This window comes from Pelodiscus sinensis, chromosome 22 (assembly GCF_049634645.1).
Source record: "Pelodiscus sinensis isolate JC-2024 chromosome 22, ASM4963464v1, whole genome shotgun sequence".
Taxonomy (NCBI): Eukaryota; Metazoa; Chordata; order Testudines; family Trionychidae; genus Pelodiscus; species Pelodiscus sinensis.
Window position 1 is genome coordinate 24762768 of NC_134732.1, and position 16336 is coordinate 24779103.

At 62.9% G+C, this 16336-nt stretch overlaps 1 protein-coding gene across 2 annotated transcripts in view; it reads left to right on the top strand.

Moving 5' to 3' along the window:
- The first annotated feature begins 3078 nt into the window (after positions 1-3078).
- The window catches only part of OLFML2A (olfactomedin like 2A), a 31891-nt gene continuing 18633 nt past the window's right edge, over positions 3079-16336 (top strand). Inside the window, exon 1 of one of the 2 annotated variants that reach the window (XM_075905680.1) lies at positions 3079-3257. In XM_075905680.1, the coding sequence (XP_075761795.1) occupies positions 3189-3257 (69 nt within the window). In that variant the 5' untranslated portion in view covers positions 3079-3188. The remainder of the gene's footprint in view (positions 3258-16336) is intronic. The other variant, XM_075905681.1, reaches the window with a different exon arrangement.

Sequence of the window (16336 nt, forward strand, 5' to 3'; positions counted from 1 at the left end):
TCTAGTTTTGAAAAATAGTCAGTGTTCTAACCCATCATTTCCAAATATATATATATACATATATAAGTTGTTGAGACCAAAAAAAAAAAATTACAACTGCAAAGTACAAATGAATGAAGAAGTCACTAGATGGCAGTCTAAATCTTTTAGAATATTCATTTCCTGATTTTATCTAAAAGCACAAATTACTTGTCAGGAGCAATGTTGACTATAATTTAATTAAAGTGCCATTTGCCCCCTCTACCGTGTCATTAATGAGGATGTTAATAAACCCAAGCTTATTGCCAATTTTTAAAGTAGCCTGTGGATGAAGTGGTAGATACATGCAAAGTATCATCAGTCTATTATTATTATTCTCTACATTGCTGTTTGGCACTACCAAAGCTGGCTGTCTGCAGTGAGGAAAAACGGGAACAGATGAGGTACCATGGTAAAAATGCAAAAGCCCCAGTATTAGTTAAATAAAGAAGCCTGGTACAATACATTGCTATAAATATTCTCAGGAAACAAAATAAATTGCTTAAAATCACCCTGTACCAACCAGTAAATAGTTTAAGACTCCAGCCAGCAGGTGTGTAATTTGGAGCATATGTGTAGTCAGGGTTGAAGTTAGACACCTGCCTAAGCAGCTGACAGAATGAGGCACATAAGCTATTTTACAAAGTACCTGGCTTGCAAAACCTGCACTTGTGACACTTCTTGGCAGAGCCTCGCTCCGATGCTGGCTGGTGTGGAAAAGCCCGTCGCTCCATGGCTAGTTCTTGCGTTATGGGAAAAGTAAATAACTTTTCCTTATTCATTCTCTCCACACCAGCCATGGTTGTATAGACCCCCCCCCCCCCAAATCCTCCCGCCCCCGCTTAGTTTCCTCTTTTCTAAGCTGGAAAGTCCCCGTTTTATGAATCTCTCCTCCTAGGGCACCTGTTCCAAACCACGACTCATTTTTGTTGCCCTTCTCTGCAGGGCCAACTTATCCATTAGGCACAGTGCCTAGGGCCCACGATACTTTTAGGGGCCCATAAAAATGTTTTAATTTCTTTCTCACATCAGAAAAAAATGAAACTTTTAGAGCCCACGATAATCTATTATATTTTGCCTAAAACAGAAAAAAAATGTTTAAGTATTTAAAGTTATATCAAAAATAATTTTTAATATTGATATTATTATGGTGGGAGAGCCCATGAAGGCAAAAGTGCCTAGGGCCCACGAAAGTCATAATGCAGCCCTGCTTCTCTGAACCTTTTCCAAAGCCAGTGTAGCTTTTTTGAGATGAGGTCACCACATCTGCCCGCAGTGTTCAAGAAGCAGGTGTCCCATGGATTGATCTAGAGGCAATTAGATATTCTCTGGCTTATTCTCTACAGGGGACCTAGGGCGCAGGGACACTGGGGACATGGGCTGCAGGGGACACAGGGCGCAGGGACACTGGGGACATGGGCGGCAGGGGACTCAGGGCGCAGGGACACTGGGGACATGGGCGGCAGGGGACTCAGGGCGCAGGGACACTGGGGACATGGGCGGCAGGGGACCCAGGGCGCAGGGACACTGGGGACATGGGCGGCAGGGGACCCAGGGCGCAGGGACACTGGGGACATGGGCGGCAGGGGACCCAGGGCGCAGGGACACTGGGGACATGGGCGGCAGGGGACCCAGGGCGCAGGGCGCAGGGCGCAGGGACACTGGGGACCCAGGGCGCAGAGGCGCAGGGACACTGGGGACATGGGCTGCAGGGGACCCAGGGCGCAGGGACACTGGGGACATGGGCGGCAGGGGACCCAGGGCGCAGGGACACTGGGGACACGGGTTGCAGGGGACCCAGGGCGCAGGGACACTGGGGACACGGGCCGCAGGGGACCCAGGGCGCAGGGGGCAGGGACACTGGGGACATGGGCTGCAGGGGACCCAGGGCGGAGTTGACACTGGGGACACGGGCCGCAAGGGACCCAGGGCGCAGGGACACTGGGGACACGGGCCGCAAGGGACCCAGGGCGCAGGGACACTGGGGACACGGGCGGCAGGGGACCCAGGGCGCAGGGCGCAGGGACACTGGGGACACGGGCTGCAGGGGACCCAGGGCGCAGGGACACTGGGGACACGGGCGGCAGGGGACCCAGGGCGCAGGGACACTGGTGACATGGGCGGCAGGGGACCCAGGGCGCAGGGCGCAGGGACACTGGGGACACGGGCTGCAGGGGACTCAGGGCGCAGGGACACTGGGGACATGGGGTGCAGGGGACTCAGGGGGCAGGGACACTGGGGACATGGGCTGCAGGGGACCCAGGGCGCAGGGACACTGGGGACACGGGCTGCAGGGGCCTCAGGGGGCAGGGACACTGGGGACATGGGCGGCAGGGGCCCCAGGGCGCAGGGACACTGGGGACACGGGCTGCAGGGGACTCAGGGGGCAGGGACACTGGGGACACGGGCCGCAGGGGCCCCAGGGCGCAGGGACACTGGGGACACGGGCCGCAGGGGCCCCAGGGCGCAGGGACACTGGGGACACGGGCTGCAGGGGACTCAGGGGGCAGGGACACTGGGGACACGGGCCGCAGGGGACTCAGGGGGCAGGGACACTGGGGACATGGGCGGCAGGGGACGCAGGGCGCAGGGACACTGGGGACACGGGCGGCAGGGGACCCAGGGCGCAGGGCGCAGGGACACTGGGGACACGGGCTGCAGGGGACCCAGGGCGCAGGGACACTGGGGACACGGGCTGCAGGGGACCCAGGGCGCAGGGACACTGGGGACACGGGCCGCAGGGGACCCAGGGCGCAGGGACACTGGGGACACGGGCTGCAGGGGACCCAGGGCGCAGGGACACTGGGGACACGGGCTGCAGGGGACCCAGGGCGCAGGGACACTGGGGACACGGGCCGCAGGGGCCCCAGGGCGCAGGGCGCAGGGACACTGGGGACACGGGCCGCAGGGGCCCCAGGGCGCAGGGCGCAGGGACACTGGGGACGGGGACACTGGCCGGGCGGGGGCCCCAGGAGGCGCCGCGGTGAGAGCCGGGCTGGGCAGCCGGGGCCGGGCTGGGCGCGGCGGGGGCGGCGGGGCCGGGGCTGTCACTCGCGGCTCCTCCCCCCGCGGCCCGACGGAGCCGCCTGGCCGGGGCAGGGCGGCGCAGAGCCCACGAGGCGGCGGAGCGCGACTGGCTGCAGCGGCCGCCGGGCTCCGGGCTCCCGGCCATGGGGCCGCTCGGGCGCGCCGCGCTGCGCCTCTGGCTGCTCGCCACCGCCGCGCAGGCCGCCAGCCAGGTACGGGGCGCGGGCCGGGCTGCGCGGGGTCCCGGGGCTCGGGGTGTCCCCGGCTCCGGCCGGGCAGGGACCGTGCGGGAGCCTGGCGCGGGGCCCGGGGCCGCTTGTCCCGCGGGGATGGGGCCGGGCGGCGCAGAGAGAAGGAGCCGCCCCCCAGGGATCCTCCATCCGCGGGCGCGTCCCCAGCCTGGCCCCGGCGGCTCCTGGTGGCCCCGGCTGAGCCGAGCCCCGAACGAGCCACGTGGGAAGTGACCGGCTGCGGGGCCCCCGGGGTTCATGCCCGGGCCTTGGCGCCCCCAGCCCGCAGCCCCCAGGTTGGGGCAGCAAGTCCGAGGGGCTGAGCTGGGAGCCAAACCCGCCCCCCCCGCGTGGGAAGGAGGCTGGGGGGGGCTGGCTTGCTGTGGCTTGGGCTAGGGGCGCCCTCGTTTGCAACCCCAGCTGCCCTCCCTCCCGGCACGGCTCCAGCAAGAGCTGCCCACAGGCCGGGGCAGCGTCCCAAACAGCTGCGATCAAACCTGGCTCCCGGGAGCGGTTTCCGACGCACTAGCGCGTCCGTTTTGGCTCCCACCAGTTTTAGCTCCCAAGCCATGTAGCGTTGCGGGGAAGCTGGGTTCACTGTGTCACACTTGGCGGCCTCTGCGCCTGCCCTGGGCCAGAGAAGCCAATCCTGATAGATGGGGGTCACCTGTCACCCCAGAGCCAATCCTGATAGATGGGGGTCACCTGTCACCCCAGAGCCAATCCTGATAGATGGGGGTCACCTGTCACCCCAGAGCACATGCTCCCTGCACCCTAGGTGTGAATTCTGCAAGGCAGCTGTTTCCCACACTGTACTGGCTTCTCCCCAGGAGCGACACCACGGCCGTTCCCCGGCTTTTCGTGCCACCGGGGGCATGGCCACTGGCCCTGCGTCCAGCCCGTCCGAATCAGAGTCTGCCGGCGGATTCGTTGGCTGCGTCTCGGGAGGTCGCTGGCCGGGCAGCTCACACACGTGCATTGGTCACCGGCCCCAGGATGCCTGTCCCTGCGCTCGGTGTGTAGTGCCGTAAACGTACATCCCAGAGACAGGCGGGCACGGGAGCCGCGCCTGGGAGATCACAGGCTCCGTAGAGCACGGCCTGCGTGCCAGGCAGTACTTGAATCTTTTCTGTGCCCGTTGGTTTAATCCCTACAGCCCAGCTATTCCCTTACCGTCATGACCTGCTGGAGAGCCAGTTGGAGGATCCCGGCCCTCCTACACATCCCAGCAGGGCATGGACCCCAACTCACACCTGTAGGGTGATGAGCCAGGTGACCCCTGTTCAAGGACGGAGCGGGACTGTGAGAACCGTGCCTGGGCTCTGCACATCCCTGCTGGTCTCCTGGGCCACATCTGCTCCGATTACTGCAGAAACCCCCTTCTCTTGCCCCCGGCAGGGCTGTGGTGCTCAGGAGAGCCAGCCCGGTGCTGCTGCCCCTCGGACCTCGCGGTACACACTAGGGATGTACTAGAGGAGCCGATTAACCCATTAACCGATAAGCAGCAGCGTATAGGTTAGTGCTATAAACTACACGCATTTCCCCCCTCCCGCACACACCAGGACATTTTTAGCAGGCTGGCCGGCAGCCTAGCTCAGTTTCAGTCCACAACCTACCCCTGCTGCAGCTCCGCATTTCAAGTGTAGTAGGAGCCAAGCAGGCAGCCGGCCCTGCTCAGTTCCAGCTTGTGCCAAGTCTGAGAGCTCAAACCCGCCTGGACAGGGTCTGCTGCCTCCCTGCAGGGCGACAGGCAGCCATTCACAAGGGGAGCTGGTTTTGAAACTGGCTCCCTCATGGACCAGATCCCGAACCGGGCTCCCTGCACGCCCCTGGAGTGGGGCCGGAGCGCATTAGCCACCATCCCCGCCCCCAGGGACTATAGAACAGTCAAGTAACCGATGAGAACTCATGAGCTTCACCGACTATTCGGTTAACCGATATTTCAAGTCCCAACTACGCACTGGAAATCCCCGCTCTGATTCCAGAATCCCAATGGGTGGCCACGAGATGAGCAGCTGGCCAGCGAGACAAATGCTGCTTGGTTCTGGGTCTACCTGGCGCTGGCCAGGCTGGATTTAGAAACGCCCGGTTCTGGCTCTAACTGGCTAACAGGGAGCAGGGCTGACTGGCACTGCCACAGGCCGGTGTGGCTGGCCGGAGCTGCACGTTGAGGCTTTCTGTATTCCTCCTGGCCTGCCTTTGTGCTGGGACCCACCCCGGCCCAGCCCTCCTTCTCCCTTGATATCCGCCTGGCAGCCCCTGCGGCCACGGCTCAGTGAGCCACTGTGGGGTGTGACCACCGTCCCGACAAGGCGTGGTCTGGAGTCAATGACCCTCCCTTCCTCCTGGATTGCCAGGTGCAGGTTTCTGGCGGCCCAGGCAGGAGGACGCAGTGTAAGCTCACGACAGGCAGCCACATGCCCATATGTGGGCTGGAGGCTCCTACATGCGTGCGGGAGATGCTGGGTGAAGATGTCCCAGGCACTCCAGAAAGATCAGACACCGGTCGTGGCTGCGCGTCAGCCTGGTGCCAGTCACTGTGCTGGGGAGGAAACCAGCAGGCGTGGCTCTGGGGGGGAGGAGAACCTCCTATCCTGTCTTAGGACCTCTCTGTGGCTCACTCGGGAGGGGCCGCTGGCTCTGGGTTTGCAAATATCAATTCTGGAGCTGTCCAGCTGGCCTAGGAAGTGTGAACCGCAGCCGGGAAACGCAGCACGCGCCGGATCCAGGATTTCGGCCTCTTCAAAGCCCCTCCCCCCTTCACCCCCAAAAAGATAACCTTGTGGAGGCTGGACATTCTGCTGCAGCGTCAGTGAAACCCCGTGGCCGTGTGAAGAGCTCCCAGGCCCCCTGCACCGCAAGGAGGCAGGGAGGGATGCGGTGAGACGACAGCCCCTGCTCACACAGTGATCCTAAGGGAAAGGGTGGAAGCTGCTTACGCAAGCGGTGCCTGGACTTGAACCACAAGAAATCAGTCCCCCCGCCTGCTCCTGGCCATGCGGCAGGGCAAGGGGGCCCTGTGCTCCGCCCCCGCAGGACTGAAAGGAGTGGGTGCATGTGCGGGGGTGTCCGGACGCCCCCAGTGCCAGAACGCGGAGTTCGCCACTTGCTGCGATCGCAGACGCCACAGCGAGGGAGAACCCAACGCGCGGCGGCTTGTCTAGCGAGTGAGGCTTTGGCCAGTGGAGGGAGGTGTCCGGGGTCCGTGTCCCATCAAAGTCTCGCGACCCCGGCCACCGAACAGCCCCCAGTTAATTGCCCTCACGCACCTTCAATTCCGCGCCCCTCCGGGGCAAGGAGGAGTCTGAGGGGGACCTGGGCCCGCCCTCTCTCCAGTCCCGACCCAGAGCCCTAAGGTGGGGAGCACGTCTCACCCACTGGCTGGCAGGGCCGTTTGCCGTAACGCACCAGCCCGCAGGCAGGTTCCCAGCTGCCCGCCCTGGGTCACTTCCTCCGCTCCCCCACCTGTCACCTGCCCTTCCTCCAGGATGCCAAAGGGCTTTTCGGGACACCCTCCCCGTTGCCGCCTCTCTCCGGCTTCTTGCTCCTCCCGTACCTCCCCCACCTTGCCAGGAGGGCTCCTCTTATAGCCCCCCCTTCCTCTGCACGTCCCTCCATTTTCCCAGCTACCTTGGCCCCGCCCCCCACCCATGGGGCTACCACCGGGTGCAGCTGCGCGGACGCTGGCAGCAGCCCCCTCTCCCGGAGGCGCATGCGCCGGCATCTTCCAGGATCCTCTCCTCTCCCTTCCCTGCTCCCCGGCTGTCCTGTGCTTCAGCGCGTCCTGCCGGGGCGCCTGCCTCGGCCAGCGTCTGGGGTGAGTCTGTGGCGGCTCCCTACCGCCGTCTCCGGAGCACTCCTGCCTCTCCGCCCTCCTCCCCCTACTCGGGGCCTCTTGCCCAATGCGGGGTTGCTTCCCCCCATCACAGGAGGCGTAAAAGAGCCAGACGGGGGGGTCACTGGCTGGGCTGGCCAGCGCCGGGAGCCCTCAGGAGTTGGGGTCTGCAGCTGAAGTGCTGTCGCTGGCCCCTGCGCACGGAGACACTTCTCTGGGGCAGGGGCAGAGCAGGGTGGAGAGCCCCAGAGAAGGGAGCCGGGCGGGAATACGTGGCCCCCTCTTCTCCGGCTGTGCAGCTCCGTGGCTGCCCGGGGCGGGCTATAACAAGCAGGTGCCGTGAGTAACAAACAGAAATGCCGGCCCTGCTGAGAATGACGAAAGCCAGGCCTTCCCCTGGCGCTCCAGCCCGGCTCGCTCTGGCTTGCGGGCGGCCGTGCTCCCTGCCGTGGGCTGGCAGGGCTTGCTCCGGAGGGAACGGGGGGTCGCGGATGAGCCCCCCACCGCTGAACGTGCACCTCGCTGCCAGAGGTGCCTGTGCAAATCCCTGCCTGCTGCTCCCGAAGGACGCCGGCTGCTTTCCATAGGAAGTTAATTACGCTGAAAACTGAGACCAAGGGAACAGTCCTCAGCCCTTGGCCAGCCGCATGGGCGAGGGTGTAACTCTAGTCCCTGCCCAAGCGCGGCAGCATCTCAAGAGGCCCCACAAGCCCCCTGTGGAGAAAGCGTGCTCCGGGCTGCGCAGACGGACGTGGAGCAATGCACCCTCCTTCGCCTGTCCTGCACGCAGGTGTTGCCACTTGGGCAGGGTTTCCTGGGCTGCAACCAGATGTGGCATGTGCAGATGTTTCGCAGAGAGCCCAGGCGGCAGGAATCACTGTAGTTGTCCACGCTGCCCCGGCCGTTCCCCGACGCATGAAGCGAAGTGGGAGGTGTTTTTCCAGATTCCTCTTCAAGGAATCTCCCTGGCCCCCGAAGTTGGGCGCACGCAGCGGATTCGTGTCCCTGCAAGCGGCACAGAGGAGGGATTCTGCAGGCGAGGCGGCCCGCGTGAGGCCGGGGGTCTTGCCCCTCGGGAGCTGGTGAACAAAGGCCTGAGCTTTCCATACGCTCTGCAGCCCCTGGGAGTGGCGAGCCGACGCCAGGCAGACGAGGAGGCTGCCGCTTCTGGCCTGCATGAGTCTCTCTCGTGGGCCCTGGTGGGCCGGGACGTTGACCGGTCTGTGCCAAGCAGGCATGGGAATGCTGGGCAGGACGTGGGCGTGGAAGGGGATGGCCTGGTTTGCACTGCCGGATGAGAACTTCCTCCCAGCAGCCCCCGGCGACGCGGGACGGGACAGCGGCTTGTCTCTGCTACAGCAGTGCCCGTGCAGCGTCCGTCCCTGTGGGCAGCCCGCTGGCTGGACAGTGAAAGGAGCTGAGGGAGGTTTCCTCGTGAAAGGCGCCTCTCACAAGAGTGGCATCTTCTCGTCCAAGTCCCTGCTGATACAGAAGCTGCCCCCTGGTTGGCTAGTTCACTCAAGTCCTCTGGCCAATCCTGCAGCAGAAAGGAGTGGAGTCCCCCTTCCCCCCCCCCCCCCCGGGAACGTTTCCAGGCCCAGGGGTATCTGGTCTCCTGCTGAAGACGGGAACACGGGAATCTGGAGCAGTGAGTGACCAGCAGAGAGAGGACTCCCAGCCGCACGAGTCTTCCCTTTACACAGGCCGGGAGAACGTCCGTAATCCACCTTCGCCCTCCCTCCCTTCTCCCCCCATTCTCATGTCTAGAGGAGGCCGATAAAGCATTGCTCTGGCCCAGGTCTCATGGAACAGTTGCCATGTGGAGAGAGATGAAAAAGACGGGAACTTTTCTGCTTAGAAAAGAGGAGACGACGCGGGGATAGGATCGAGGTCTGTAAAGTCATGGTTGGTGGGGAGAAAGTGAATAAGGAAAAGTGATTTACCTGCTCCCACAAGATCAGAACTAGGGGTCGCCCAATGAAAAGAACAGGTAGCAGATTTAAAACAAACTAGAGGAAGTACTTCTCCGCAGTCAACCTGTGGAACTCCTTGCCAGAGGAGGTTGTGCAGACCAGGACTTTAACAGGGTTCAAAAAAGAGCTAGATAAATTTGTGGAGGTTAGGTCTATCAATGACTATTAGCCTATGTCAGAGGCTGGAAATGGGTGACAGGGGAGAGATCACGTGATGAATTCATGTTCAGTTCCCTCCCTTTGGGGCACTTGGCACTGGCCACTGTCGGCCGACAGGACACTGGGCCGGATGGGCCTTTGCTCTGACTCATCCTGGCCGTTCTTATGTTCCTGTGCCTTTCCCATTAACCCCCCGTGGCATTTGCAGTAAATGGCTGGCTCCGTTGTTTTCGCTCGCCCGTGCTGGCTGGGAAGGGAAGCGCCTGTGGCTGGCTCTCAGGAGGAAGCGTTTGAGCCCAGCTATGGCCCAGCTCACTCCCCGGCCATTCGGTGCTGGGCCAAGTTGGAGCATTCAGCAGCGTCAGCTGAAACGGCCTCGGTGTCATGTCCCGGCCTGTGCGGGTTCACCTCCTCTCGGCGCGGCGTGGGGGCGGCTGAGCCCGGGTTTGAGTCTCGAACGGTGTTGTGCCAGCTCAGCCCCTCTGCATGTCCCCCCCGCCCCCCAACCCCTGGGACTAGCTGAGAGATGGGTTCCTGGGTGGGTGCTGCCAAGTGACCTTTGAGGGATAAACTTCAGAGGGTTTGTTTTTTTTAAGGCTTCCTTGTTTATAGGGAGGCCTGGCTGTATAAACAGAGAACTTGGTTCCTGTGGAAGGAAGCTGAGACCAGGCAGAGCCCTGGTTTCGGTTGTTAAGAAAAGCAGGAGGCCAGACGCAGGAGAGGTAACGGGGCCCAAGCCGCGGGCAGGGCAGGCTCCCGGGAGCTTGGCCCTGTTTGCAACCCCTTCTCTTGGCCAAGGCACCAGGAGCCCATGTGCTGAGCTCCCTGGTGACGGGAGCTGAACCATGGGGCCCGTGGCCCGTGCTGGGGGGCAAGAGCTGCTGCACATTCGGGGCAGCCTGTGGGCTCCTGGCAAGGGGCCCTTGTGTCCCTCAGCCAGGGGCAGTTCACGGAGCACGAGGGGCGATGGCCGGGGCCGGCGGGACGTGCCAGACAGCTGCTGGGCAGGGCCGGCTCTGACACACTGTCCTAGCGGGGGGAGGCCCCGACCGAGCCGGTGCCGTTACCATGCGAGTAATAACTAACCAAGGGAGCACGCCCTGGGCAGAGGGGCCTGCAGCCGGCCTGTGCCTGGCTCTCTGTCCAGGGCTGACTTCCATCCCAGCGCAAAGCTGCCAGGGAGGTCTAGTAGCAAACAAGAGCAGCCCAGCCCAGCCCAGCGGCCAGAGCCAAGAGCTGCTGCTGGATTGCTCCTCTGAGAGTGGGTGGCTTTCGCACAGGAAGCTGGAGTCATTCCTCTGCGGAGGTGTTAACGAGGCCCCCCGTCCCATCCTGCCCAGGGGCGGGAGGCCATGCCGATGTCCCAGGTCTCTCGTTCGTCAGTTTCAGGCGCTTGTGCCCGGAAACACAGGCGCACCCTGGCAGGGACCGTGTCGAGCTGGGCGTGAAGGCGGCCTCTGCGAACCTGCCCCCGTCCGTCAGGCCCCCTGTGCGCTGGCAGGCATGACACACGGAAGCAGAAATAATGGGGGATGACGACTCGTCAGGGCCGGTGGTGTCTACGGTGCCATTGCCACCGGGAGGGCAGAGGGCCACGCGCAAGGAAAACACGGAACCGTGGGACGTCGTGTGTGTGTAAACGGATCCCAGTGGCCAGTTGTGTGATCCTGCCCCTCTCCCCTGCTATTGTCCATCCCCGGCCTCTTAGAGCTGGTTAAAACGTGCAGCTGCCTCAGCAGCCGGGTGACATCCCCCCACCCCCCGCTCCTCCGCGTTCTGGGGTTCCCAGAGGAAAAGGGGGAGGGCTCCGTGAAGCAGGAAACCTTTGGCTTCGGTTTCATGAATGGAAGCTCCTGGCACGGCCGTGTGTTTACTAGCGATTGTGGGAGTCTTATGGGCGTGTTCTGTCCCAGCCATGCAGGGGAGAGTGACGCCCTGGGCCCAGTTTCTTGGCCATGACGATCTCCCTGCTCGTGTGTACGTGGGGAGATCAGCATGCGAGGGGGAAGGGTTTACATAGGAGGCACTGCCTAACGAGGTGTCTGAGCCCTGCGCGGGCTCGTTTCCTGAGTCCTGTCTGGAGAAGGCCAACAGTGTGCCAGAGAGGCTGAGGTTTGTATATTGCTCGTGATCTGCCTGTGTCAGCATCTCAGCACCTGCTACTGGTGGGCCCAGCAATGCGGAGAACTTCCCACCTCTTCTTGCCTGCCTGGTTTGCAGATGGTCACAAGGAGCCTGATGGGAGGGTGGTCTTGGCGTGAAGAGCTACACTAGGACTTGAGAGCCCCCTGCCAGTTCCCACCTCTGCCACAGATTCCCTGCGAGACCCCCAGCAAGCTCTGTGCCTCAGTTTCCCCTCAGTAGCACAGGGATAACAGCGCACCTTGTCCCCCACTCTGAGGGGTGCAGAGCCGGGTTTGCGTGTCTGCACAATACTTCCCACACGGGGGCCCTGCGCTTGGCTGAGACCACTAGGAGCTACCACCCCCTACGATGACCACGCCTTGGAAAGGGCTCTGACCGCCTTATACTCACATCCTCCTTCCAGTTCCTGTCCCCCGGGGGAGTGCAGTTCTCATGACCGGTGTGAGCCTCCCTCCCCTTGTCGGACACAGGCGTTGGCTCTTCTCAGCCCGGCCTTACAGAGAGCAGCTCCAGGCAGGTGAGCTGGGACGTGGCTCAGAGGCCCATCAGGCAGCCAGCGTGGGATTCGGGGCAGGAGGCTGTCTGAGCGACGCCCCAGGGCTGGTTCGCTGGCCCGCGCTCTCCTTTGCCCTGCCGGAGGGGCCCGGGGCTGTCGGCTCCTGCGTGCAGGGCTTGTGGCGCTGCACACACAGCCCTTGTCGGTAGGGCTTAGTCACATGCCATGGGGCACAATGGAGCCACAGCCGAGGGTGACCCTGTTGTCTCAGCGCTGTCTCCAGCCCTGTGTCCTGGCTTTGATGGCTCAGCAGTTCACGTCCGCTAAGCAAACAGGGCGCTTGGAGCGGCTCCCGTCATGTGAGATCAGAGGGAAGCCGCCCTGGGCGCTGTCTGGCGCACGGGAGGCCCCCGGGGCTCGGCCGTGAAACGTCAGCAAAGTCTCACTGGGAACGGACCAGGCAGCCGGCTCCGGCCACGCTCGCCTGGGCGCCCTGAGGAGAAGGTGCAGAGAGGTGGGTTGGCGCAGCACCCAGCCGCCCCGTGATCCACCGCTCACTTGCCCTTGGCTGCTGCCCAGTGAGGGAGACATCCCGTCCGTCGCCCCAGGACACCCGGTGCCTGGCGACTGAGCACACGTGAACCCCGGGCACAAGGCACATTCCTTTCCAGGACAGCAGTGGAATACTGTGTCCATTTCTCGTGTCTTGTTTTAAAAAACACAGTATTACCCCTCCCCACCCCCACTGTTCCCTCTAAGCTTTTCCCTCCGTGTGCAGAACAAATTTTCCATGTGCGCCAAGGCATGTGAGGCCGTGCACCACCCACAGACAACGCCTGGCTGTGGGCGCTCTGCTAATCACCTGGGCGGCATTTGAATCTCCCCTGAGCAGCCCAGGACAGGAAACGCTGCTTCCCGCAGCCTGGGCCCATCCTTGCCCTGCCAGGTCTCCGACTCTTCCTCTTGAGCCGCCCCCTGTTTGCTCTTCTGAGCGCTGCCTCGGCTCCCGGCTCTTTGGACGGTTTCCAAGCAGATGCATTTCCGCTCTGGCGCACTTGGCTCCCATCTTGCTGGTGAGCGCCCTGCCCTGCCGCCCAGTGCACTAGACATGATCGATGCGAAGGGCCCCAGCTGTGTGCAGCCAAGCTCAGCCTGCCCACCCCTTCCCGTGACTCTCCTGTGGCTTGAAAAAAGTTTCCGCATGCACATCTGCATCAGTGAGCACACACCTCTGCACTAGGGAGGGAAAGGGTTAATCTGTTACGGGGGAAGCATTCGCCTCACCGGCATGCTGCTTACCAGGGCGCCCGGTTACCCAGCGGCCCAGCTCGGCCAGCGCAGCCCTGCTGTGAGATCTCAGGAACTGCTTGAGCAGAGTTTCACTGGTTCCCTTTTTAAACAGGATTTTCACATCCCTAATCCCCCTCCACCACACAGCCCTGTGCCCTCTCCCAGCCGCGCACACACGTGCTCCGTGGCGGAGGCCTGCCCGGACAGACACCAGCATTAACCTCCCCTCGCCGAAAGACACCCCGGCCCGGGCAGACGCCCCATGCCTGCCATCAGCGGGCCCCCGGGTCTTTTGTAGCCACTCGCTACATTTCAATGCAGAGGAGCATTGACCCTCCTCCCCGAAACACCGGCCTCCTGCAGGGAGCCGCTCACCGCGGCGGGAGGGTGGGGCTGCCCCGGCGTGGACTGCGAGAATCGCACAGGGAATTCCTCGCCTCGATGCTGCGCAGCGCAGTGCACGGGGGCTGTTGCTAGGGCCCGGCCTCGGCAGCTTTGTGCAGTCGATTGTGCTCAGACTGGAGGACGAGCGATTCCCCCCCCTCCCCCGGGCTAGCGGCCCGACCCAGCTGCCCTGGAAGGTTTGATCTCTCCCGAGGCCGACGCGCACGGTGAGGCTTGGCAGGAAGCGGCTGCCCAATTAATAGGCTGCGGGGCTTCGTCTCAGGGGCATGTGCTCCAGGGCCGGCTGTGACCGCTGGGACACATGCACTCGAGAGCTCCGTCCGGCCCCGGTGCAACCCGCCCCACGGCACCGAGAGCCGCAGCTGACCGGCCTCCCGGGCCAAGGACACGCTGGTATAAAGACAGAGGAAGCCGCAGCCGTTGTGCTCTGTCCTGTGTTTGTTCCTGACGGCTGAACACAGCAGCGGCTCTTTCCCGGGGAAGCAGGTGTGGTCCAGGGTTGGCAGGAGCCGGGGAATGGCCCAGCCTGGCCCAGCCCTCACACCAGCCCGGCTCAGCAGTGGGGAAGGACAGAGACGAGCCAGTCACCTCTTTTTCTGCCTCCGTGAATTGAGAGTACAAGTCTCCTGGGCTACGGCCCCTCTCCGGCCCCCGCTGCCTCTCCCCTGCGGCTGGGGCCGTGTATGACGTGCGGACGTGGACGCTGGTGCAGCCACGAACCAGGCTGCCCGGTCGCCAGCGTTCACATGTCCCAGTCCACGTTGGGCGGTCGTGGGATGTAGGTGGCACCTCGATCTTGGGCTGGCTCTAGGCAGCCTCCTCGGATAGCCCTTAGCTCTTGGCTGTCCTGCCTGGTGGCCCCTCTGTTTGAGGAAAGCAAACACAGCAGGGTCCCGCATGCCAGCCAGGCTGGGCTTCGCATGCTTAGGAACTATTTGCCTGAGGCTTTTTCCCACTGCTCCCCCGTTCCACACGATCCTGCCCTGAAGTGCTGGTTGTGGGTTGCTGCGTCGGCACTTCCCCCCGGCATGGCGTAGACAAGGTCAGTCTGGCGGCGTCTCTCCCACGCCGGCAGTTCTGCTTTCCTTGTGGGCTTGGTCTCTCTCCCGATAGTCCCACCGGGCAGCTCAGTCACTGCCAGCCTTAGATCCTGCTCCGCCTTCTGCCTGGGTTTCCCGTGGCTCTGGGGGGAAGAGGTGCACATCTGGTTCCAATCCCCGAGCCCCGCATGGGAGAATCCCAGCGCCCCGGCTCAGCGCCGCAGGAAACCCTCACCTTCTAGCTCTCGCCTGGTCGCTGCAGGGGGCGGGGGGAGTGTCAGGAAGTGCAGCCCCATGAGGCCTGTCCCCAGCCCTGGCAAGTGCCGGTCACTCGGGGGTTAGGCCGGAGGGGGGGGACTTTGCAAAGGTTACTTGCAGTTACCGCGCCTCGCGTGTTGATTGTTTTGAAGAGCAGCCGGCTGCTGCAGGGCTCTGCTGGTGACTTCAGCATGAGTCAAGGGGCTCGTTACATACTTAGCTCATGAAAAACAGCAGGCTTTACGCAGCACGAGGTGTGGCCAGTGGCTTGGGGAAACCTAACAAGGACAGGGGGAGAACACGCTCGGGCTGCCTGCGGCCTGTTTGCCAGAAGAGCGGCTGTAACCGGCCCGCATCCCTTGTCAAGAGGAACAGCTCGTGCGCGGTGTTCCCATAGCTGTTTCAGAACTGACAGGGAAAGGAATTCCAGTCGCCTCCCCCACAACACCCCCCCACCATGTGCTACTCCCCCCAACACACACACACGCCCCCCACCCCGTGCTACTCCCCCCAACACACACACCCCCCCACCCCGTGCTACTCCCCCCAACACACACACACCCCCCACCCCGTGCTACTCCCCCCAACACACACACACCCCCACCCCGTGCTACTCCCCCCAACACACACACACACCCCCACCCCGTGCTACTCCCCCCAACACACACACACACCCCCACCCCGTGCTACTCTCCCCAACACACACACACACACACACTTTCTGTCACTAGGCCAAGTCACAGGGCAGACACTCACTGCCACATCGCCTCCTGCTGGTAGCCCTGGGACTTAACTCGTTAGCCTGCAGGGCACCTCCCTCAGGCACGTGTCTCCCCGTGTCCTCCCTCCTTGCTTCAGCGCCCAACCCGCAGCGCCCCCTTCAGGACATGGCCCTCCGGCAGTGCCCCCCCAGTGTCTCTCAGCCCCCTGCCGGGGGGTGTTTATCAGGCTCTGTACTCTGGGGTCCTCCCCTCCCAGGGAACCCCAATCCCCTGTACCCACCTCAGTGGCCCATGGCCAGTCTTCATCTAGCCCCGTATCTCAGGGGCAAACTGCAACGGCCACTCAGCGCTGGCAAGGGGCAGACCTGCTGCCCCGTTGCCTCTCCAGGCTGCCCCCCTAGAGCCCAGAGGCCTCGCTTCAGGCCCTGCAGCCTGGGAGTCAGGCCAGGCCAAGGGAAACTCCAGCTTCCCTGGCAGCCGGGTCCCCTCTGCTTCCCAGCCAGAGCAAGAGTTTCCTTTCCTCCCTCCAGGAGCCCTTCTTTGTGTAGGCCCAGCTGGGCCCTCATTGCCAGGAGCAGCCCCAGCTGCCAGCTTTGCTCTCCGCCCTCTCCCGGGGCTGGGTTTTACCCTTCAAGGGCCAGTGCAGACGCCCGTCATGGCCAGGATTGCAATGAAGAAAAATAAGGAAGGTGGAGCAATGGAAACTTTTACCCCCCCTGGCGTCCCTCCGCTCCCCTC